General features: G+C 37.2%; 2 protein-coding genes across 4 annotated transcripts in view; both read left to right on the forward strand.

Annotated features, from left to right (window-relative positions):
• ATR (ATR checkpoint kinase) overlaps positions 1 to 19,458 on the forward strand; it is a 56,064-nt gene extending 36,606 nt beyond the window's left edge. Inside the window, exons 33-47 of the mRNA XM_087725432.1 lie at positions 495 to 671; positions 1,722 to 1,881; positions 5,008 to 5,187; positions 5,438 to 5,580; positions 6,183 to 6,280; positions 6,857 to 7,089; positions 7,621 to 7,755; positions 9,070 to 9,270; positions 10,252 to 10,395; positions 11,292 to 11,442; positions 12,022 to 12,178; positions 12,835 to 12,988; positions 14,215 to 14,366; positions 16,317 to 16,422; positions 17,729 to 19,458. Of these exons, the coding sequence (XP_087581558.1) occupies positions 495 to 671; positions 1,722 to 1,881; positions 5,008 to 5,187; positions 5,438 to 5,580; positions 6,183 to 6,280; positions 6,857 to 7,089; positions 7,621 to 7,755; positions 9,070 to 9,270; positions 10,252 to 10,395; positions 11,292 to 11,442; positions 12,022 to 12,178; positions 12,835 to 12,988; positions 14,215 to 14,366; positions 16,317 to 16,422; positions 17,729 to 17,902 (2,365 nt within the window). The 3' untranslated portion in view covers positions 17,903 to 19,458. The remainder of the gene's footprint in view (positions 1 to 494; positions 672 to 1,721; positions 1,882 to 5,007; positions 5,188 to 5,437; positions 5,581 to 6,182; positions 6,281 to 6,856; positions 7,090 to 7,620; positions 7,756 to 9,069; positions 9,271 to 10,251; positions 10,396 to 11,291; positions 11,443 to 12,021; positions 12,179 to 12,834; positions 12,989 to 14,214; positions 14,367 to 16,316; positions 16,423 to 17,728) is intronic.
• Positions 19,459 to 21,091: 1,633 nt separating this feature from the next.
• The window catches only part of XRN1 (5'-3' exoribonuclease 1), a 65,275-nt gene continuing 61,095 nt past the window's right edge, over positions 21,092 to 25,271 (forward strand). For all 3 annotated transcript variants that reach the window (XM_087725433.1, XM_087725435.1, XM_087725434.1), the window contains exon 1: positions 21,092 to 21,280. In XM_087725433.1, the coding sequence (XP_087581559.1) occupies positions 21,206 to 21,280 (75 nt within the window). In that variant the 5' untranslated portion in view covers positions 21,092 to 21,205. The remainder of the gene's footprint in view (positions 21,281 to 25,271) is intronic.

The following is a 25,271-nucleotide window of genomic DNA, read 5'->3' on the forward strand; positions in this document are numbered from 1 at the left end:
TCTTAACCATTCTTTCTTTCTACTTTTTCTTAAGTTCAACAATGAGTTTTTTAAAATAGTTCTGGGAGGTCATATTTGCAGTAAAACAAATATAAAAATGGTGAATTTGAATTTTTGTGATTTCCTTGTCTTGGTAAAAACTGTATAAAAGTTTTAAGAGATGTAAATTGGCTGTTTTATACTTGGCAGCACTAGATTCAGAAGGGATTTTCAGGCTCTCTAGGCCAGAGTTTTTCATCTCAACTTCAAAGCATTTGGATTTCAGCTCCCAGAATTTACCCACCTAGCCAGATAGAATGAGCTCTTCCTAATCTGAATTAAATCAGATTTTTAAAGTTGTGATATTTTAATGTCATTTTTCCATTAAAATAATTTTCTAAAATGAGCTATCCTTGTATACACTGAAATGACAATATGGCAAAATTGTAACACAATCTCTAAAGTCTGTAGCTCTCCAAATACTCTTTTAACAGACAAATATTCTTAAATCATAGGTTACATATGCTTTGTGAGCTGGAGCACAGTGTTGGATCCTTGCTTCAAAAACCTGATGATTACTATGGTAAAGATTCTTTGAACTGGCATGCTCGTTTGGAAATGACACAAAATTCATACAGAACTAAAGAGCCAATCCTGGCATTTAGACGGGCTCTGCTTGGCCTCGTCAAAAGGTGAATTCTGCATAGAACTTCTTTCCCCATCCTGTCTTTTTCTCTTTATTATGTGAATTACAAATTAAAATGGACTGAAATGTAATTAAGAAAGGGAAGCATCAGTTCCAATTACTTTCACAAAACAAAAGCAAAATTGTACTTTCTGAAAGGAGCTCAGAAGAGTTACATGATCCTGATTTTGCAACAGTTTTATGGAATGATAGTTTAGATAATAGATAGCAAACTAGCATATAGCTGACTGGAGGTTTAGATAGATGAGCTATCAGATTGGCTTTCCAAGATATGGTTAATGCATTAAATTTATAAGTGTATTTAGATAATCTTCAGTGGACAGATTTCTCCCTGAGCTGTGTATTGTGAGCCAAACAAAGAACATAAGATATGTACATTGCTTTAAGTCAACAAAAAATAAATAAAAGGGAGGAAAGTATAATAAATATGTGTGAGGTAAAGGCACTATTCAGTGTTTAAATATTGCTGAATCTGCACAGTTTTTGTAATTTATGGATACTTTATTATAACAACATTAGAACATCTTACTAGAGGAGGAGCAAGGGCCTTGTCATCATGGCTAACCATACCTATTGAAACAAATGAACTGGTTACAGAAGACTTTATTTTTTGTTCCTTTCTAGCAGCTGGGAACTTTTTCTATTCCGATAGAAGTCTATTCCATTAGATTTCCACTCATCTGATGGCAGTGAATGCAGCCATCCTGTTTTATAAATCATGAGAATTAAAGAGAAGAATATTCCTAAGCAGCTATTAGTATACAACCCAGTATTTACCAACTATTAATAATGGTAATTAATAAATAATGTTGCAAGCTAAGTAAAATTCCTTATAAATAGCTCATATAGGAAACTACAAAGGGCTCAAATTTTTGTAATGTTGTTACTTTAAATCATTAGTTTCAATTAGTCCCTAAACCAAAAATGGAAAATATTTGAAGGCTGTAAGAGTTGTAACTATGTAGAATTTATTCTCTGGCACACATGGAATATTGTAAGTATCTCACTATATTTTTCACAATATATATTCCAATAGACAGGATGCCAATGAGCAAATGGGAGAATGTTGGCTCCAAAGTGCCAGAGTAGCACGTAAAGCTGGTCATCACCAAACTGCCTATAATGCTCTCCTCAATGCTGGAGAATCCAAGTTATCTGAACTTTATGTGGAAAGAGCAAAGTGGCTCTGGTCTAAGGTAAATATGATATAATGTGACTCCCTGTATATTTTAATTTTCATCACATGTTAATGGGTAATATTTGATATTTAAGCTTATTTATCCTGATCTAAATGAAATGTAGTCAGAAAAAATATTGTGTGGTGTTTAATATTACAGTTTAAAGATTTTTATTAAGGTTTTTCTCTAAGGCAAAATAGTATTTAGATAAGAGTATATGTATACAGACTTTTTACAAAATGGCGCAATATTCCTTTTACATATAAGAAGGTTGATTGTAATAGTAATAGCACTTAGACTTACATAATGTTCCATAATACTTTAGAGCACTCATTAAGCCAGTGATGGCTAACCTTTTTTTCCTTGGGTGCCGAAATCGCGCACGCATGCTGTCGCATGCACACCCGTGCCCACACCCATAATGCAATGCTACTCCCCCACATGCGCATGTGACCCCCACCATGCGCTTGCCCTGTAGATGCACACAACATCCTCCCCTTTGGACCTCACATCCCAAAACAGCTCTAAGAGGAGGGGAAAGCCTCCCATCAAAAACAGCCCTGAGTGGGGGGGGATCCTCCCTTTTCCTCCTCAGCGATCTTTTGTGAAGGGAGGCTGTTCCTCCTCACAACGATCTTTTGTGAAAGGAAGCTTCTCAAAACAGCTCTGAGAGAGGGAAAAAGCCTCCCATTGAAAACAGCACTGAGGGGGGGGGGAATCCTCCCTTTTCCTCTCTCAGTGATCTTTTGCGAAGAGACGCTTTTCAAAACAACAATCTTTTGTAAAGGGAGGCTTTTCCTCCTCTCAGCGATCTTTTGCAAAGCGAGGCTTCTCAAAATTGGACACCCCCATCCCTTTGCTCCCCATAATCCATCTCCTTCTCTCCCTCTGCCCTCCCCCAATTGCTCAGCGTGAAGAGCTGGGGGGAACTGTGCAGAGGAAAGGGGGGGGGAGAAATGGGGGAGAAAGAGAGAGAGGGACAGGGAGAGAAAGAGTGACACACAAAGGGGGGAAGTTGGGAGACGCTCCCTCTAAATACTGATTCCCTGTGCTTCTTTGGGGAAAGGGGATGATCTCAGGAGGAGAAAGGAGAGGAGGGTCCTTGGTGAAGCTCTACCCCCTATTCCCCCCAGCCCTGTTAAGCCAGCTCGGTTTGGGACCTAGCCTTTCTAACTTCATTTGGGATCTTCTAACTTAGGATCTTCCTTTACTCTCCTCACCCTCTTTGTTGGAACTTCTCTTTGTTGGGTGGACGAGTGGGGGACTTACAACAACCTAAGGATCCTCTCCCCAATGCCAGGAAAAACATAGAGGAGGAAAAGTAGCAGATCACCCAGCGGAGAGCCGGATGCTTTCCTGCCTTCCACACGCAAACACTGCAACCCACAACCCTGCAGTGGGTTGAAACATTTTCTTGAAATCTGCTTCTCATTTTCTGCGGGAATTGACGTTCTCCACCTTCCCCCTCCCCAACTCTCTCTGCTGTTTTATTTAACCCTTGGATCTATTGAACCACCAAGCCAAACCCCCAACCCCTTTTCTTAAAAGCAAGCCCGTTGGTGCTCAGTATCTTCTCTGTTGCATTTCTCTTTTTCTCTCTGTTTCTCTTTCTCCCCCGTTTCTCCCCCCCCCTTCCTCCTCTTTTTCCTCTATGAGTTTCCTCCCAGTTCATGCTGAGCCAAGGGGGCGGGGCACAGAGAGAGAGAGAGATGGATTGTGGAACCTTGGCCAAGCATGCCAGAGAGCAAAGACACGGGGATGTCATGTTTTGCAGCCACAGCAGCTGCAGATGTTTTGGCATGTCTTTTTATTTGCTCACCCTTGGAGAGTCCCCCCCCCCTTTTCTCCTCCTTTCCTGCCTGGCTTTGCAGGCACCCGCAGCTACAGACTGTGAAGAAGGAGCACCGAATGTTTTGTTGATGGGGGGGAGAGGAGGCGGTTGGGGGGAGAGAGAGAGAGGGAGGAAGGCATTTTGGCAAAATCTTTTACATGTCTTTCCTTGTTGGATTTATATTAATTGTCCTTTCTAGTCCTAGACCCCGTCCTGAAGCCTCTGGAGAAAAACGACCCAATATGCAAACCGGAAGTCTGTTCCCCAATTTCCGGTTTGCATGTTGCGTTGTTTTTCGCCCTCCGGAGGCTTCAAGAAAGCCTCTGGAGTGTGAAAAATGGCCAACAATGAAGGCCAAAATCAACTGGCCAGTGCATACATGCGCACTGGAGCTGACAGGGCAATGCCTCGCATGCCCTAAGAAATGGCTCCTGCTACCTGTGACACACGTGCCATAGGTTCGTCATCACGGCTCTAAGCGGTTTATGGCATCAGCATTTTGCCCCAAACAATCTGGAACTTCATTTTATGAACCTTGTAAGGATGGAAGGCTGAGTCAACCTTGAGCTGGTCAGAATTGAAATCCTAGCTGTGGGCAGAATTAGCCTGCTATACCGCATTTTAACCACTGTGCCACAATGTAAACAAAAATAGAAATAGCATAAAAGTGTAGGAAAAAAGAAAAAAAGAGGAAAGAAAAATTATATTTTTCTTATAATTATATAATAAAGAAAGTGTGGGATCCTTGGTGCTCTCTGAGGTTGGCCATTTTATTGCAGATATTTCATTACTACCCTGTTTCTCTTAAAATAAGCCCTTCCCGGATAATAAGCCCAATCAGGTTTCTGAGCGCATGCACTAAAATAAGCCCTCCCCAAAAATATTACAACACAGCAGTAGCCATGAGGTGATCACGCTCGCCTCCTCCTGAGCCTCAAAAATAATAAGACCTCCCCGAAAATAAGGCCAAGTGCTTATTTTGGGGGTGAAAAGAAAATAAGACCCTGTCTTATTTAGATAATTAGTAATTAGATAATATAATCAGTGCTGTAGAAGAGAGTATAAAGATAAATAAAGGGTAAAGAAATATATAAAGTAGTAAGTTCCAATCCCCATCACAAGGATAAATTAATTTAGTAACCTTCTGTTTCATACATTTTGTCATTTGTCCCTGTTTCTTTAACATATGCTTTTGGTTGAATGCTGAACAGATTCATTTTATCTGTGATTAATATAAAAGCTATCCAATATATATTTATAAAACCTCTGTGATAAAAATAGTAATGTGACTACTAATTTTTTGCTCTTTTCAGGGTGAGGCTCATCAAGGTCTTATCATTCTTCAAAAGGGAGTTGAGCTATGTTTTCCAGATAGTCAAGAATTATGTGATGCTAAAAATAAGCTCATTCATGGGCAAGCCTTGTTATTGGTGGGAAGATTTATGGAAGAAACAGCCAATTTTGAAAGTAATGCAGTAATGAAAAAATATAAGGTAAATGTTAAAGTGGAACATTTAAATAATGTAATTTTAAAACTTTAAGCTAGATCACTTTTGTTCACATGAGCTTTCTTTAGGTGCAATCTGTATATCTTGTTTTTTATTTTTCTATTTTAGGATTTATATTAATTTGGACTGGCATAAACCTAGAGGGAATTTATAAATACTTGAAGTAATGATTGACTCATGGAACTAAATTTTAATTACTACTATAAAAGACTTACCTTTTTTTTTTTTCTCTCAGGATGTCACCACCTGCTTGCCAGAATGGGAGAATGGGCACTTTTATCTTGCTAAATACTATGATAAAGTGATGCCTACGGTAACAGAGAACAAGATGGAAAAGCAGGGAGATCTGATCAAATACATTGTTATTCATTTTGGAAGGTTAGTTCAGTAAATGCAGATAATGATCTTTGTTTATTTATATTTTTTCATTTTTTCCCATTCTTTCAGGTAATTCTAGATACCGATGTTTATTAACATTGTATGGATGACTAGATTAATGCCAGTTTAACAGTGTGGGAACTGGTATTCTTCTTAAATGCCAACATCAGTATGCATGACTTGGCAAATGGCCATAGGCCAACAATAGATAGTTCTCATTTGACGAGCAATTTGGAAGTTACAACATTTGTATTTAAATTAATGGGCATTGCAAAAAGCTAAAAAAAGTACAATAAACTAGATATCCTTTCCAAAAAGAGTACATTGTAGATAATTTTCTATATAAAACACTTTATATAAATGCATTTATAATCTTAGATAGAGGATTTTAAATATCCAAAGTCAGATACAAAAGCTGCCAATTCTTACAAACTATACCAATAAAATAGCAATTTTATATCTTTGTACTTTTTCCTGTTCTTGCAACATGTCAAATAAAATGTAATTTAAAACCACTAATGTGAGATAAAGTGAAAACAAACTGCAGAAGAAAAAGGACATAGATAAAATACACATTTTGCAAGGTGGTATTTTAATTTCAGATCTTTGTATTTTGGAAATCAATTCATATACCAGTCAATGCCAAGAATGTTGTCCTTGTGGTTAGACTTTGGAGCAAAAGCATATGAATACGAGAAAGGTAAGACATAAAAAAGTACTCTTTTTGCATTAAGGTTTAGCTGATACATATTTGAGCGAACTACAGATTGAGTCATGTGAACTGTATGTACGGTAGCTAAGTGTGCATATGTACGAATAAGTAAGACTGTGAGGTGCTTCTGTGTAAGAAAGAGGAAAGAATAATATGTTAGCCAATAGGCAGATAACTTGTATGGCTAATCTAATCTAATTCAAATTAAAAAAGGAAGATATAGTCTTTTTTTGTCCATTTTTAATGTGCTTTGATCTATCTTTTAGATATGTTGATTTAAAATTTAGGGTTATGGTTATCGAAGTACTGTGTCGAATAAGTTGGCATTTTCTGGAACTTGGTGAAATGATTTGTATGAAATTAAATTATTCCATACAGGGATATAACTAAAAAAATGTGTTCTTATGGATGTTCAATAGATTTTCAACATGCAGCTGCAGGATAAAGGATAATTTTTATATATATATATAGATATTAAAAATGCATTTTGGGAATATGTTTGGAATTGTGTACGTGTTTCTTTTTTCCATGAAATAAGATACTGATTTACATTGCTTTGTCTAGCTGTTCGCCATGATCGTGCACAAATGAAAAATGACTTGGCTAAAATTAACAAAGTGATTACAGAACATACACAAGTCTTGGCCCCTTATCAGTTTTTGACGGCATTTTCTCAGCTGATTTCCCGAATCTGCCATTCACACGATGAGGTCTTCCTTGTTCTTATGGCAATCATTGCTAAAGTTTTTCTAGCTTATCCTCAACAAGCTATGTGGATGATGACTGCAGTATCTAAGGTAACTTTGTTAATGTTGTTCCATTTTTGATTGAGCTAGAAATTCCCCCTACAGGAAATATTAAAATGATTCAACTTTTGCACTTGTAGAGATGCTTCCTTGAAATGTTTCTTGTGAGCAACAGTTTTATGTGTATCCCAGGTAATCAAGGCTATTAACCAGAATGAGGCGGGGAAATCATATAATTAAGATATACTTTATTTTCAGTAGCTTTCTTCAGGTGTTGAACCTACTTATGTAAAAAGTATGTTGAGAGCAAACAGGTGTATATACAGTCTACTTGTTTTCCACAATGCTCCCTCAAGGACTCATATCTAGCTATGAGTGCTCAGTTTTTGTGTCTTTATTTTGCTTTGGTGAGTGTGAGACTTAATGCTTTTTACATTCCAGGCAAATATGTTTTTCTTTGTCAGGCTTTAACTTCTGAATTTATTTTGATGCAATTGTTTTGTTGTAATTTTTGTGTGTAATTGTCAAATTGTTCTGGAAATTTTGATAACATTAAAACTCAATAAACTGTATTTTCTGCAGTCATCCTATCCAATGCGGGCCACCAGGTGCAAAGAAATCTTAAACAAAGCTATTAATATGAAGGCGTCTTTGGGCAAGTTTATTGTAGATGCAGCTCGCCTGACAGATAAGCTCCTGGAACTTTGTAATAAATCGGTAATGCATATACTACATTTTATATAATTTATTATTCCTGATAGATTAAAAATGTTTATTTTGTGAAAGCAGATTATTCATTCCAGTGTGTTCTTTGTTATAATCTATAAATAAATTACGATCTATTATAAAGGATTGAATTTAGACTTGTTCATGCCATGGATTTTGGTGGAATTGAAAACATCAAACTAGGAATTGTTGACTGAAATATAAACTAAATCTAAACTAATACCATCAACATAAGTGCTCTTAAATATCCTTTAGGTAATTAAAAGAAGCAACAATCAATAAAGGAAAATATTTGTAGCTCAAGGTCGAAATGTGGGGTCCTTGGTGCTCTCTGAGCTTGGTTGTTTTCTTGCAAACATTTTGTTACCCAAACTAGGTAGCATCATCAGAGCTCTGAGCACCAAGAACCTCTCAGAAAAAACTATTTTGAAGGAAAGAGCAAAGAATAGTGAGCAGAGAGATATTTCAGAGAGTACGCCTAGCTTCCTGAAAACTCCAAACTTTTTAAAAGCAGACTTTGTGATTTTTCTAAGCTTTTTAAAAGTGTAATTAATATATGAGAATACTTGTTAGCTATTACTTCCCATAACCAATAATGTTTGTTCTTTTGTTTTATAAGTCAAAGGAATGTGTCAAATGTCTAGTTTCTTAAAACAAAACTTTAATTATAAAACATTTATTGTATTGTTCTGAAGCATACCAAAACTTGAATCTTTTTTCTAAATAATTGCCCCTTCTTTTCTGGCTACCTTCTTGCCAATCATCATTGTCATGCTAAAATAATTAATTAATGGCCATATATGCCCAAAAATTTGTAAGTACCAAGGGACCTAATAAAGGAACATTACCAGATGTTTTTATTCATCAGTCATTTGGCTTAATTATGTAAAATTTCAGTTTATTATACACCTGTACGATAGGTTCAGATAGGCTTCATCTAAAGACTATTAGGGATAATAGTGTTCAAGGACCAATATGGCAGAGTCGGAAAAGAGGGCTGATGGCTGAAAATTGTGCCCACTTCCCATTGATAGATACCTGCTTTCAGCTGCAGGACACTAGTTAGATATCATTTATTTTTAAAAGATAGGAACACTCAAAATATTTTCAGTAGATTTATGCAAATATAGCATTACATTATTATATCCAGTATTATAATAATGTTGCATTTTGTTCTGGGGTTGAAATTACATCCTAAATTTTATAATGATGAGTTTGAAAAAACAGTATGGACGTTAAAGTTATACAAGATAATTATATGCTTGAATGTTAGCATTTGATTACTTTTTAAACTTTTTTTTTAAGGTCGATGGAAACACCTCCACTTTAAGTATGGCTATTCATTTCAAAAACCTCAAGAGGCTGGTAGAAGACCAAACATTCAGTCAGATTCTTATTCCTTTGCAATCTGTAATGATACCAACTCTTCCTTCAGTTCCTGGAACACATTCCAATCATGATCCATTTCCTGGATGTTGGGCTTACATTGAAAGTTTTGACGATACTGTTAGTATCTATTAATCCTTATTTGTTTGTTTGCTTGTTCAAGTTATATAATTGTTACAGTAATAAGATGGCAGCATATAAATTTAATAATATTTAGCCATCTATGTGGCTAAATATGACTCTGGGTGGCTCACAACAATTAACATCAAGAAAAATAAACAAATGGAAATAAAAAGGACAAGGATACAAAACCATGTTAAAATCATATTGAAACACAAAAACATAGCCACAATCCACATCAGAGTACAATCACATTTAGTTCTACAGCCGGAACGCCAAATGTGGAAACAAAGCTACATTTTCCATAATTCCTGTAGTATTCAGGTGTTCAGCTCGATTGGGATCATGCTCCAAAGGGAGGACATCACAATAGAAAAGGCTCTGAAACTTATTTACATGTTTATAACTTAGCCTAAATTTATTTTATGAATTAAAGACTTTTTCTCTTGGTAGCCAAAGTAAAATGGGGAAAGGAAATCAAGTCTTTAAATGAAATTATTTCTTAGCATTATGCCACGTCTTTTCTTCAGGGCCTCAAGGCAGCAGACAGGTAGTCCTTGACTCTTGACCACAATTGGGACCAAAATTTCAGTTGCTAAGTAGTTAAACAAGTCATTGCATGAATGGACCTGATTTTATCATTTTTTAACTAGTTATTTAGTGAATCCAGCTCTCCTCCCCCCCCCCCCCCGGCTTTGCTTATCAGAAGCTTTTTGGAAAATTGCAAATCATGATGACCGCAAGATCCTGAAATTGAGCCTATTGCCAAATGCCTAAATCGTCATCACATGATCCCAGGGATGATGTCATGGTAGTAATCTTGAGAACAGGTCAATTTTTTTATCACCATTGTAACTTTGAACCATTGTTAAATGAACAGTTTTAAATCAAAGACTATATTTTCCTCACAGTAGCAACATGTCTGTGAGGTATGGTGGCTGAGATTGTGTGAAAGAACTGTGCCTCTTTTTTAAATTGTAGGTTGAAATCCTTCCATCTCTTCAGAAGCCCAAGAAGATTACTTTAAAAGGTTCAGATGGGAAATCTTATATCATGATGTGTAAACCAAAAGATGATCTTAGAAAAGACTGCCGACTCATGGAATTCAACTCCCTCATAAATAAGGTTAAATTCTAAATATTTTTCTGAATGTGTGGCAAGCTTGCTGCTGACAATGCACTAACTGTTTTCTTAGTTTCAGAGTTATCACTGAGCATATTTGTGTATAATGATTAACCAGAACTGATTTACCCAAATATGCTTGCTTGTAGTTCCTCTTATTATCTGTCCCATTCTAAACAATACAGGATTATAAATCAATGACTTATTTACTGTTAAATATATTGCCTATAACCCCTTTCTGGTTTTGATTCACAATTATTTAGTATATTGAGTAATGGTCTACTTTCTAAAATATATGATATAATCTGTCTTATGAAAAGCTGATTTTGAATATAAATCTCAGCAAAACTTTCTAATAGTATAGTGGTACTCATGGAAATACATGTTTAAAATCTAGTCAGATATGCAAAGCTTTTTATATGCTTAAAAGGAATCTAGATTATTTGTCTTTCTATATAAAGACATTTTGGTTCTTGTTTGTTAAATTTTGAATACATAGGAACCGTGTTTTTGTTTTAAAAGAGATTCAATACTTTTGTCAAAATTACTATTTTCTGTTAAAATTATTTTTGTAATTTTGTTTAAAATTTTTAAGTGCTTAGGTGGTCATGGTAGCAAAAATATTGTACAGTATATAAACTTCTAATAATATTGGATTGTGTGCAACTTTAATTCCCTGAATCTTCTGTAAGGGATCTTTTTTGGGGAAAATTAAGCAATTGATGTTTGTGTAAAACTATATATGTGTGTTTGTATGTGTGTGTGTGTATGTACATATACACCCTTTCTAAAATACAAACCTTTAATTTGGGATTACAAGAAACAGAGAAATGAATTGAAATGAAAATTAAAGATACTGTTTTACATTAATCATGGAGCATGGTATGTTTCTACCCTAGTGTTTAAGAAAAGATGCAGAGTCACGAAGACGAGAACTCCACATCCGAACCTATGCTGTTATTCCTCTGAATGAGGAATGTGGAATCATTGAATGGGTGAACAACACTGCTGGTTTGCGAAATATCTTAATCAAATTATACAAAGAAAAAGGTAAAATAATGACGATGTAATCTTTAAAAAGTGTGAGTGAGAAGATAAAATGGAAAATACGGAAGGAGAAATAGTGAATACAGTAACTCTTTGCAATGCTTCACCAACAGTTATTGGTTATATTTGCCACAGAATAAGCAGTGTAATTACCATATTTTTTAACTATAAAATGCACACACACACTCACACCAAAAAAGTGGGTGGAAATGTCTCTGTTATAGACCGAATACGGGCCTGTTTTTGGCCTCCTGAACCCTCTGCATGTCCCATTTTTGCCCTTCACGGCCCTGTTTTTGGTTTCCCAAACCCTCAATGTGTCCCATTTTTCATCTTCCCCGGCCCCCAGAAGCACTCCACAAGCCAAAAACAGGCCTGTTTTGGGCAAAAATGGGACATGTGGAGAGTTCAGGGCTGTTTTTGGCCTGCAAAGTGCTTCTGGGGGACAGGAACGGCGAAAATAGGACATGCACAGGCCAAAAACTGTTTATTCTTGTTTTCCTCCTCTAGATTTAGGTGCATTTTATAGTCTGGTGTGTCCTACAGTCTGAAAAATACGGTATATTCGTTTTTCTTTTACAGGCATCTACATGACTGGTAAAGAGCTACGTCAGTGTATTATTCCAAAGACAGCACCTTTATCTGAAAAGCTGAAGGTTTTCAAAGAAACTCTACTTCCTCGGCATCCTCCAATTTTTCATGAATGGTTTCTGAGAAAATTCCCTGATCCTACCTCATGGTCAGTCTTTTTTCTATAGTTATTGGGAGTTGAGTGATATATAAATGTAATAAATATACATTTAGATACAATTTGAATTACATTACAATAATATCTAGGATTTTAAAAGAAAATATGATTGCCTACATACAAGTATTCCTTGGCTTTCAAATATTTGTTTAGCAACATTAGAAGTTATGATGGTTTGAAAAAAGTGACTTACCACTGGTCTTCGCACTTATGACTAGCCTTCACACTTATGATCATTGCGGTTTCTCCAGTCACACAATCAGAAGGAGCTTAGCAGCTCGTATTTATTTGCAACAATTGTAGTGTCCTGAAATCACATGGTTTCACAGCTGGCTTCCGGCAAGCGAAATCAATAGGGGAAGCTGGAGTCACTTAACCTCATGATTCATTTAATGACTAATGATACACTTAATGATCACAACAAAAAAGGTTGTAATATTAGTTGCAGCTTACTTAACAAACACCTTGCTTAGCAATGAAAATTCCATTCCCAATTGTGACCATAAGTTGAGGGTTGTCTGTAATAATCATCATAAACTATATATTTTCAATGTTTTTGCTGAGTGCACAAATTGTCTTGCCACCAATAATTATTACAAAATGATCAAGCACCTATAAGGTATCTTGATTTTTATTTTTTTCTGTAGGTACAGCAGCAGATCAGCCTATTGTCGTTCCACTGCAGTTATGTCAATGGTCGGGTACATGCTGGGTCTTGGGGACCGTCATGGAGAAAATATTCTGTTTGATTCTCTAACTGGTGAATGTGTGCATGTAGATTTCAACTGTCTGTTTAATAAGGTGAGCAGCTTATTGAATGTAAAATATTTTTTATTCCGAAGTATGTTGGCAAAACAATTACATCTGAATGTAATAGTCTTCAAATTTTTTCAAGCAAGTTTAACTTTCAGTCTTTGCAAACAATACTTCCAATATAAAAAAATGTTCTTTTAACTTCCAGGGACAAAACATATCAATACACAGTCATTTTATTTATTTAAAACTATCTAAATTGTGTAGAAAGCCGCCCAAAGGGGTGTACTTCAATGGGAACAATGTTTTGTCTGGAACCCAGAACAAAATCAACATGTTTTGTAATCTGGAAAATTACCAAATCATTCTAAACCACCCATATTTAGCAGAAGAAAAAGCTAGAAATCTTAGCTTCTTTAGGTTCTCAACAAAACAAACTGGATGAGGCGAGTAGACCAACACTGTAATGAAATCTCTCTCCCATCTCCCTCTCACCAGCTTCTAGAACTGTTTATCCAACCCCATCTCCCTTCCAGCATTTTCCCTTCTCCCTCCCTCCCTTGAGAGGCTAACACCAATGCTTGAAGTGAGCTTTATCCCATGCCTAATCATTTATTTTTCTAGCATTTCCCCATCTTTCTCTTCATCTCTGTTGCTGAAGTCCCAAAATATTATATTCAGTTGGACTACCTTAACTCTCTCAAATCCCAGGATCCTACAACACCACATCATATCACATCAGGCTGCTCACCCCTAATTTTCATTGCTTCATTCACCTGCCGATTTCTCAAAACAATTTATTCCTGTGTCCCTCAATGTTCCCAGCATTCTTTTCCTTCCCTATCGCTCTCCAACTTTCAATGTCCTTTGATTCCTCCCCCCATAATCACCAAACCGCTTTTGCATGGATCAGATCTACCCTACTTAGTTCCATCAGACCCAAACACCTAAAACATTTGTTTTTATGTAGCCATAACCATTTAAAAAAGCTGTTCCATGCATGGAATATTTTCAACATCCAGTAATAAAAATCACAAATATGGCTTTTGTTTTTACATTTATATTACATTTAACACAAAAACATAATCAGCCAGTCTGTACAAACACCGAAGTAATTTTGAAAGGCGTGAAATAAACTCTACTAACATTATAATAGTATAACTGAAATATTTTTTTTGTATAATTGCATAATACAAGTGATATAAGAATCTATTGCATTCCATTTTAAGAGAAGCATGTGTTACTGAACTTATTCCTCTTATATTCATTTAAAGGGAGAAACTTTTGATTTTCCGGAAATTGTTCCATTTCGCCTTACTCATAACATGGTCAATGCGATGGGTCCAATGGGCACAGAAGGGCTCTTCAGGAGAGCTTGTGAAGTTACCTTAAGACTTATGCGTAACCAGAGAGAACCACTCATGAGGTAAAGAAAGAGTGGTCTTCCAACAGGATGGGGGAATGCACATAAAATTATTACCCCTAATTATTTCAACTTCAAATTTTCATTATTGTCATGCTACATTGCATAAATGATGATAATATCCATTTAGTTGTGTCCTGCTCTTGGGAGATTTTATGAGTCAGGTCTCTCATCTTCTGATCTTGTACTTTTGAGTTTTTCTATGCTCTGGCTGGCGTCAGCCTTGATGGTGACCAGCCACCATATTCTTTGATAGCCTGGTTTCCTTTTATACATTGCATAAATAAGCCTTGTAATATTCAATGGGTAGTACTGCTTACATATTTTTTTCCTTTTTCTCTGCTTCTGGGACTCAGAGATCAGACCAAACAGGATAGTCATGCAATTATAAAAAAATGTGCTAATAAGAAAGAGCTACAAAGAATTATTTTGTGATTATCTCTTCTGGATTTGCTCATGGTACTTCCCAAATAAGAATTAGAAAATGGTTTGCAATGGGAAAACCAAAGTAGATAAAAGTCTAGTCACAGGCTTTCAGCTCAGAATCAATGCACTTACTAACTTTTTAAGGCTCTTATAGAAATCTAGAAATAATGTTATATAGACCACAATGTGAAACCACAATTGCCAGTTTTTTAACTGGTATTGGCCTTCATATGCATCGACTTCTTCTCAAGGACCTAGGATGTCATTATGTATTGGCATAGTATATATCTGTATCCAAGAAGTGTGGCCATTTGTAATTGACAGATAGTTTGTCAATGTGCCAATAACCTCTGAGACCACCACAGCGAGTTTATGCTATGCTCATCAACAGTTTTCAGAACTTGATACTTGATCTCTGCCAATTCTTTGACTCCTACATCTCATGATTATGGTCGGCCAGCTATCTATACTGGATTTGGTATTTTTATCAACCTAGTGAGTCCGTTCCAAGGAAATGATATCAGTAGATGTTGTTTGATTGTGTTAAAGCATCACCACAGAATATAAGTTATTCCAACAAAAACTGCCTTTTGCAATTCATTATTTTGTCAAGATGGTGTTGAAGTGTCCAGATGTTTTGGGATTGCACCCAAGGCACCTATTACAAGTAGTCCTCAACTTACAACAACAACTGGGCCCAAAATTTATGTCACTAGTGAGACATTTGTTAAGTGAGTTTTGACCCATTTTACAACTTTTCTTGCCACAGTTATTAAGTGAATCCCTGCAGTTGTTAATTTAGTAACAGCTGTTAAGTGAAACTGGCTTTCCCATTGACTGCTTGTCAGAAGTTTGCAAAAGGTGATCCTAAGACCCCGGGACTCTGCAACGATCATAAATATGAGTCAGTTGCCAAATGTCTGAATTTTTATCACATGTCCACAAGGATGCTGCAGTGGTCATAAGTGTGAAAAACAGTCAAGTCACTTTTTTGAATACTGTTGCAACTTTGGATGGTCACTAAATGAACTGTTGTAAGTCAGAGACTACTTGTACTATTACTCTGCTTTTTTTGCCACAGTTGTTGTTCTTCTATTTGCAGGTCCTTGCATTTTGTGATTTTTTTCCAGTTCTTTCTCTTCTCTTGCTGTTTTCATCTCCTGCCACATCATTATCCAGATATTTTTGTCTAACATAAACAATTAATATCTGTGTTGTTATATGGAAGGCAATTGTTTATCTGAATTCTGAAGTCAGACACCACTTTTAACTTCTTATTTTTCTATTACTTTGGTAATTTTGTGGTCCTACAAGTTCTTGCTTGCAGGCAAGTGGTATTTCTTGTAGATATTTCAGTGCACCATTGTTGCTACTTTGCCATGCTGTTGTTTGTAGGCAATCTAATTAAGATGATGATTATTTTACAATCTGCTGTTCTACTCACAGCAAATTTGGATAGTAACTGAATCTAATGAGACTTATTACAACGAATGCAAGTAAAAATATTTTGTTCCCTCTCAAATCTAGTGTTTTGAAGACATTTCTGCATGATCCCCTTGTGGAATGGAGTAAGCCAGTTAGAGGCAATACAAAAACCTTGGTAAACGAAACTGGAGAAATTGTCAATGAAAAGGTAAGCTGGTAAAACTCAGGGTTAAAAACTCAAACTTTGCACCAGGGCAGTAAACAAATCAAAATGGATACTATATTAAGCAACATAACCTTGCTTTGAATGATAACTGAATTTATTCAAGAAGAACAAACACAGTAGGAACAGATGACTACAAGAATTGGAATCTTTGACCTATTTGTTTTTCATCAGGTCGCACTCATATATTGATGAGTACTAGCCGTTTATTTTTTTTAATTATTTCATTCATTCATACAAATAGTATTCATAAATATTTATTTTTGTAATGCAGATTAATTTTTATGATACAAATAAAAATGATACTTTAAAAACTTTCTGGTCTCATTTAAACTTTATAGATTGTGCTTGTAATGCTTTATTACCAAAATATACATTGTTACCCCTTTTTCCCATGCCTTCAAGTCATTTTTTAAATTTCTGGTAAGATTTTGGAAGTTTTACATTGCCTGCTTCCTATGGCAGATACATACTTCCTGGTCCAGCTAGCTTTATGTCTAAGGTGGCCCAGAGCATATGTTCTCCCAGTTTCTAGCCCATTTCCTGAATTTCCAGTTAGCCCGTTGGGGTTGGGGGAAAGCCTTCGGAGACTGGGGAGGGCAAAAAATGGCCCCAATGGACCAAGCAGAAGTTTGGAAATGATCTGTTTCTAGCTTCCAGAGGGCCTCCAGGAGCCCAGGGAAGGCTGTTTTCGCCCTCCCCAGGCTTCAGGAAAGCCTCTGGAAAACAGGCCCAATGGACCAAACAGAAGTTCATTTTTGAACTTTCGATGGCCCGTTAGGGGCGTTTTTCACCCTCCCCAGTCTCCGGAGGCTTTCCTGAAGCCTGGGGAGGGGGAAAACTGCCTCCCCCGGCACTCCAGAAGGATGAAAAATCAATTTACTGGCACGCACATGCGCGCTGGAGCTGACAGCTGGCGTGCCAGAAAATATGGCTCCACGTGCTATCTGTAGCATGCATGCTATAGGCTCGCCATTATAGACTTAGTATATAGTAGACAAAGTGTCAAACTCAATCGTATCACGTGACATTACATGGCATCGCAATGATTTTTTGCCTTTGCGGAGCTGGGGTGGGCGTGGTCTGTGCATGATGCATCTAGCCCGTGGGCCACCAGTTTGATATCCCTGGTATAGTACATAGTACCCAGTTTTATATAATTCAATAAACCTTCACTGGGAACACAATCTTTTATGTTGGAGAGAGAAAGCTACAATACTTACCACTAAAATTTAGCTTCTAGTGTACTAATGATATCTTTCTCTTATGTAGATTATTTTTTGTTTTTCAGGCCAAGACTCATGTGCAAGATATAGAGCAGCGGCTGCAGGGTGTAATAAAAAATAGGAACAGGGTAAAGGGCCTACCATTGTCAATTGAAGGACATGTTCACCATCTTATTCAAGATTCAACTGATGAAAACTTGCTGTGTCAGATGTATCTTGGTTGGGCACCATATATGTGATATGCAGTCATTTGCAGCCAACATTGTTAGTTTTTTTTTAAAAAAAAACTTTAGTAAATTCTGCTAATGCAGATCAGTGTTTAAGTGTATATATTGTATATAAATACTGTTTCCACTGATAGTGGAAATTCTGTTTATAGAACTTATTCCAGTTTAAAAAAATTGCTCACAAAATGCTATTCTGTTTATCACAATGCTGTTTCCACAAGCTTAATAATACAATAGTAGGTCTTTGAGCTAGGAATGTTAAAGATACTGGATGTATAATAGAATAAGCCAGATGAGAATAAATGCAGTTTAAAAATGGAACAGAATTACACAGTACATTCCCATTTCTTTTTGTCCTTGCAGAGCATTCTTGTTCTTACTGTGTCCATGTACCACATTGTTTAGAGTTTTTTCTTCTTTAAACACCTCACCTCTCTTTGAGGATTTCATTAACTCTACTCACATAAAATTGTCATTGTTCAAGTTCCTTTCATCTCCTTTACTATTCCATCACAAAGCTGTTTTGTCTTCAATCTCTTTTAATTTTCTTACTTAACCAAACCATTTCAACATTACATTGCAAATCATACAGTAAAATGGGGTTTGAACTATGTTGCTCACAGTCCTAATTCATGTATGCGTGATTGTGTGTTACAGAAAGTGAATGCATTTAGGATGATTTGAATATGAAATCAGGAATAAAACGGTCTCAGATTCCTATTAGAGGAGAAAAATGAGAGTCAAAAAATTGTAGCTGGTCTACAAAGGAGAATTCAGGAGATTTAAATATTAAATCTTTCAAGGGTAACAATGATGAATGAGAAAGGGAATACTTCACTGAGAATTATTCTTAAAATAATTTTCACCTAAAGAATATGTCTATTATTGTTATTAAAAACAGTTGTACTTTACCCAAAACATTGATTTTATGATAGCTATATGTAGACAAACATCCATTATTATTTTCAGTATGAAATGTGTGTATTTGTTTACTTGCATCTTTTCAATATATTCTATGGGTAAGATTCTATTTTTCAGTAGAATAAATTATTTGAATGAGAATAGCACGTCTGTCGTTCCACTATCAAATAGTTATTGCTGTTAGCCAAGTTTTTTGGCATTCATTTGGAATCTAACTTCCAGAAATTAAATAAATATTCTTTCAGGTATTTGAAGATTACTGTATCTCTACTAAAGTCTTGAGTTCTCAAGGATAAGCATGCCTAATCCTTCAAAATGTTCATAAGATTTGTAGATTTTTGTGTCCTTAATATACTCACTGCCATGCCCCAAATTCATTTGTTTGAATCCTTAAAAGTGGTAACAGTTAGAAATAATGCTTTACATGAGATATGGTGAACACTGATGCTAACTATATTATAATAGTCATATCCATTCAACTTTTAATAATATCATCACTAGAAGAAATTATAGAGTCAGGGCTAGGAAGAAATGGACAACAAGCATCTTTTTCAAGTATTGTGGGTGCCATGTTTGTGTTCCCGTGTGCCCCAAAGCACTTTTGAGAGAGTAACTCTGAAGCACAACTGTATTAAAATAAGAATTGGCTTCACTTCCAGTTAATTTCCTCCAGAATAATTTCATTTTTAATCATTTACTGCACTTAAATTACATTAAAATCCAGCTGCGTTTCTAGCTGGTACTTTCCACTGAAATAAGACACTGTATAATAGCCCAATAGAATCAGTGAAAAGGAAAAGGAAGTAAATTTTCTCATTCCCCATAGCATTCCTAAAGGATTAATTTGTATTCATCCTATCCAAACGATCTCAGAAAATCTTTCTGATTCATCAGATACTCTGAGTGAGCTATTTTAACTGGCCATCTCTCTTTGCAATAGTGGTAGTTTTGGTTAACCACCATTATGGATGCATAGATATGGTGGAGATGTTCTCCAGAACCCATTTCACATTTCCATAGTTAGGACTATGACTAATGTGTGGCAACAATATAAAGGTTGGGTGGCTGATAAGTCTGTAGTGCCACTGCAGAAATAAACTCCCAAATTACCCCCAATCTCAGTGAGAAAAGGTTAAAATTAGCCAGTACCAATAGTCTGAGCAAATCCATATCCGTAAAATCAAGCAGTTCAGGGAGGGATACTGCCATATCTCTGTGAGAACAGCACAAAAGCAGCAACTCCATTTTATTCCTTTAGCTTAATCTCACATGCCAATGTTCACAATAGCCAGGACTGATCTCCTAGCACACAACTGCCTTTCATGCTCGGGACAGGGATAAAGCAAGACATGAAACTCCTGGACCCATCTCAGTAAGGGGCTCCTTATCTAGCCAACTGTTAGCAGCACATACAAGCAATGCCTTCTCATCCACAGTGGAGTCATCAATAAAGGCTGGATTTATTACCAACCTACTATTCAAAAAGCACCAATTTCAGTCTGGCATATCCAGCAATTTGGTTGCCTAATTTGGGTTAAGTTTGGTAAGAGGGGTTGGAATTATAAACTGGAACCAAATTAACAAATTTGCTTCCCCTAGAATGGGCCAGACTCTTTCCTACCATTCTTTTCCATACCCTTTCAGCTATCTCATAACCCACTCTCCCAGGCACCCAATAACTGGTTATATGTGACACTCAACACCGAATTGGAGTTAGGTGGTTGTGAAAAATGCCCATTTTCCCACTATTTCAATAGTATAGCAACCAGCCTCACCTCTCCTGTTTCACCTCTACCAATCCTCCCCAGCTAGGGCCAGAAGAGCCTTCCCATTTCTACCTTCCTTTGTTTGGCAACTTCATCTCTAATATATTGCATATTGATTGCTGCTAGCTAGGTGCCGATTTCCTAGCACATTAAGAGAAGCTTAAATGTTTCATCGCATCCATTTCTTATTTAGTTTGACTATTCGCTCCCTTGCTAGTCGTCCTCTTATTCCACCCATCCCTCCCCCTCCGGTCCCATTATCTTTCAAGGGGATTTTTTTTTAATCCTCTGTCCTACTGTTTGATGGAAATCTGAGGACCGAAAAAGTTACTTTCGCCACTTTTCCTCCTCCATCACCTGCCATCTGCGGTGACAAGGGGGAAACTTTGGCCGATACAGGATGATTGCAAACCTGCAATTCTCACGACATCCAATAAGAAGCGTCCACCGCCGGCGCCCGCCTTTAATTTCCGACGCTGACTCGTCCTCTCTGGCTAGGCCCGCTCTATGATTTGGGGCCTTGGCGGAAGGAAGCGGTTTGCCTGAGAGGAAAGGTGGCAGACGCGTTTGTTTGGGTCCGAGTGGACTGCGGGAGGGAGCTAAAGAGGAAGGGCAGAAGCCGGCCGCTATGGGGGTGCCGAAGTTTTATCGGTGGGTCTCGGAGAGGTATCCTTGCCTCAGTCAGGTGGTGAAGGAGCATCAGGTGAGCCGCTGCGGGTTTGCACTTCCCTGCTCCGGAGAGGGAAGCCGAGAGGCTGCCTAGCTGTCGCACCCGGGGAGATTCTCTTCTTTCCCTCGTGAGGGGCCTCTAGTGTGATGGACAGGTCTGGCAATAAAGCCGCGCCTGTCTCTGGAATTGTTGCGTGCATCTCTACCTGGAAAGCGCCGTGGCGGAGATACCATTTTGGATTCCCGACTTGCTGGCAATCCTTTCATTTTTCTTCTTCTTTTTATTTATTTATTTATTTGTTGCCCGGGCTCAAGAGTTTTAGGCCGCTTTCTCTTTTTTTCAGGAGATGGGAAATTGGTGGAGAACAGGAGTGAGCCCGAGGGGGGGGGGGAAAGCTACAGCTTACTAATATTCAAACACATTTCAACTTTTCCTTTCTGTCCGGGTGTCTTTGACCCCCTAACCGCGAATGTCAGCGGCGGTTTCTCATTTATGAACGAACGCGGGTCTGGAAAGAGTTTTGTGAAACTCCCGGCGACCTCGTAGTTTTCATTTCGTGAGGGAAGCCGCGCAGAAGAGAGCGGCGGGCTCTTATTTCTAGGGGTCTGGAGCCAGCCAGTTTACTTTCAGTTCTGCTTCATGGTGTCGTAGGAAAAACACTCCACGTCATTAGAAATATTTTCTTTTCCTTTTTAGCCCAACAGCGTGCTTAAGGAGATTACAACTCCTCTTATTAGTATTGTTTTCAAATTTAAATCGGATTTATAAAGCACATCGCATCCTAGTGTACTTTATCTTTTTAACAAACTCGGGGAAGAAGAGGAGTAGATTGCTGAAAATGTGCGACATGTTGGAAAAATGTAGCATTCCTCATATCTGTAACATTAAAAATTCAATATAGTTTCTTTTGTAGTGGCCAACAATTGAAAGGAGTACAAAGAATTCAAAGCAAAGAATGAAGAACAATAACACAAGTGGTTATGCTGAGAAAGAGGGAAACAAATAATAGTGTAGTCCTAACTAGCAGAATTAATACAAGTAATCATATGAAAATTCTATTGAATCACAGTTTAGGAATAGTTTGCATAGGGTATAATTAATTGTGCTAAGGCATAATACTATTAATTGATTTTGTCATATGAGTGTTGTATGAATTTAGCTAAATACAGTGTCACACAGTTGCAATATTATCAGTTATTGTTTGCTTCCTAGCTTGACATTCTTTTCCTGAGGGCATAATTACAGTCCTGCTTTAAACTAATGGAAAATAAAATACTAGATTAAAGACAATGCACTTTGTTTCAGAGAAATATTGTTTCTAAAATAAGTCATTGTAGTTTGTAATACGATTTATCCAACTCTAGTATTAGCAAGTATGGTTTAATTCAAAATAAATTAGTTTACATATATAGCTTCTTCAATACAGAATAAAAATAATGGATAGAATTTAGATAGAATTTTTATCCAGAATTGAATTTCTGGGTAAGAATTCTTTTTAAAAGAACAGTTCTAAATGGAAATATTGTGCAGACTTATTTTGTTCTTTTTCCTATTGATTCTCATTCAAATACAGGTAATCTTCAACTTACAATGGTCATTTAGTGACCATTCAAAGTTACAATGGCACTGAAAAAAGTGATTGTGACCATTTTTCACAGTTACGACCATTATAGCCTCCCCATGGTCACAAGATTTACATTTGGATGCTTGACAACTGACTCACATTTATGATGGTTGCAGTGTCCTGGGGTCATGCGATCACCTTTTGTGACCTTCTGACAAAAGTCAATGGGGAAACCAAATTCGCTTAACAACTATGTTACTGCAGCAGTAATTATCCTCTTTTCTTCACTACTGGTTTGGTAGCGGAAGCTGGGCACATCTGGGCATGTGCAGAACCTTCTGCGCATGTGCAGAAGGTCTGTGATGACGTCTGGGTGGGTGGGCGAAGGCTCATGCTGCCCCCACTTTTGATTTGCCCAAACTGGTTTGGGCCGGCAGAATACCACCTCTGTACTGCAGTGATTCACTTAACAAATGTGGCACAAAAAGTCATAAAGTGGGACAAAACTCAACAAATAGGAATGCTTCACAGTGCTTTATAGCCCTCTCTAAGTGGTTTACAGAGTCAGCATATTGCCCCCAACAATTCAGGTCCTCATTTTACTGACCTTGGAAGGCTGAGTCAACCTAGAGCCTCTCAGAATTGAACTGGAGTGCGCAGTGAGTTAGCCTCCAGTACTGCATTCTAACCACTGCGCTATCACGGCTCTTTCTCACTTATTTATCTCACAAATTTCTCACTTAGCAACATAAATGCTCCATTATGGTCATAAGTTGTGGGCTACCTGTATAGAACATTTTTGGCCTGAAAATGTATGCCTACTGCCTTTTTCTTTAATCACTTCAAATGTAAATCCTCAAAATAATGTTTAAATAAACACAGATCATTGTTTCACACTATTATATATTTTAAGTGCATTTTGTGCCTATGATTCTCATGATTTAATGTAAGAGTTTTTAATACATTTTTCTACTTATTTTGTTATTTTGCTTTATTTAATCCTTCTTGTATGGGTTAAAGTATTTACAGATTTTGATATTAAAATGGTAAAGCAAAGCATGGTGAGTTCATAAGAATTATGTACACTTGTATGTTCATTATTAAATGTTTATATACACTTGCTGTATTATATTTCGGATATAATAAAATAAAAAATTATTTGGATCTTGCTGTTTTGGAAAGATGAGTAGCATTTTACTCATATATAATTTGGTGGACCGCAGTAGATAACCTTTTAGAGGCTTAAGCCATGTAAAATGTTATGCTATATCTTTTGTTAGGAACATACAGTTTTTTGTACACGTGAGCAGGGTTCCTAGAACATGTTCAGTCAGATGGAAACCAGTTTCATTATAATTTAATGTATATGTAAATCTGGCCAGGGGTAGGTTTCCGGCCAGCACTACTGCTGGTTTGCTCGTGTGCGTTCATGCGCAGTGCAATTAAAATTGTTCTGTGCATGCACAGAATTGAAAAACAAGATTCCAATAACCCAGGCAGCCAAACCACTACCGATTCAGCCGAACCGGTAGGAACCCACCACTGAATCTAGCTATTCACATGTATTTATTTCTGAGGAGATTCATATGCATAGTTCCTGCCCATATACAAGCCTATAGAGCCGTGATGGCAAACCCATGGCACACGTGCCAGAAGTGGCATGCAGAGCCATCTCTCCGGGCATGCCAGCCGGTGCTCGTTGCTCTTCCGGGTTCCAGCATGCGCGCCACCAGCTGGTCTTTGCACGGGTGGGAGTGCTGGAAACCGGAAGAGCTTGGCGTGCATGTGAACACCGGGAAACTGAGCTTCCTGTTTCCACTGTGGCAATGTGTGCTGGCCAGCTGGTCTTTGTGTGCATATGCGCGCCAGAAACCAGGACATCACATGTGCACCGGAGCTCCTCTTCTGGTTCCTGGCACTTCCGCATGCGTGCTCCCGTTTCAGCACTCAGTGCCAAAAACGTTCGCCAACACTGCTATAGAGAGAGCTGCTATATTGCCCTTCTTAGTGCAATAATGATTCCTAAGCCCATTTTCACAAGAAAAGGGATAAACTTTCAATATTACTCTCTTCACTTCCAATACATGAAGTAGCACAGTAATTCAAAGTCACCCTCACCATAAATGAAACAATAATTGTGAAACTTCTTTTTGTCTCCCAGTGAAAGCTGACCAAATTAGGTGAGCAAAGAATTAACAAGAATAGGTCAAAATCTTGGTGGCCACCTGTGTGTCTAGGGGCACAAGGTTATATTGAATGATAACGCAATCATTTTATAGCAGAGCATAGATTTCATCATGGATTAGTGTAGCATTGCCCCTTAATTGTATTACATACGCGAATATTGTGAAGTTCACCATCTCCAGTAAGTTTTGTAATGAGAAAAGTAATAGGTGTAACTATCATTGGATTGTGTTTTTTGCATCTTAATCAGCAAAACACAATTGAAACCTGTCTCAA

The sequence above is a fragment of the Thamnophis sirtalis genome, unplaced genomic scaffold (assembly GCF_051295495.1).
Source record: "Thamnophis sirtalis isolate CommonGarterSnake01/CBP01778 unplaced genomic scaffold, rThaSir2_p1.2 scaffold_11, whole genome shotgun sequence".
NCBI classification, from domain to species: Eukaryota; Metazoa; Chordata; class Lepidosauria; order Squamata; family Natricidae; genus Thamnophis; species Thamnophis sirtalis.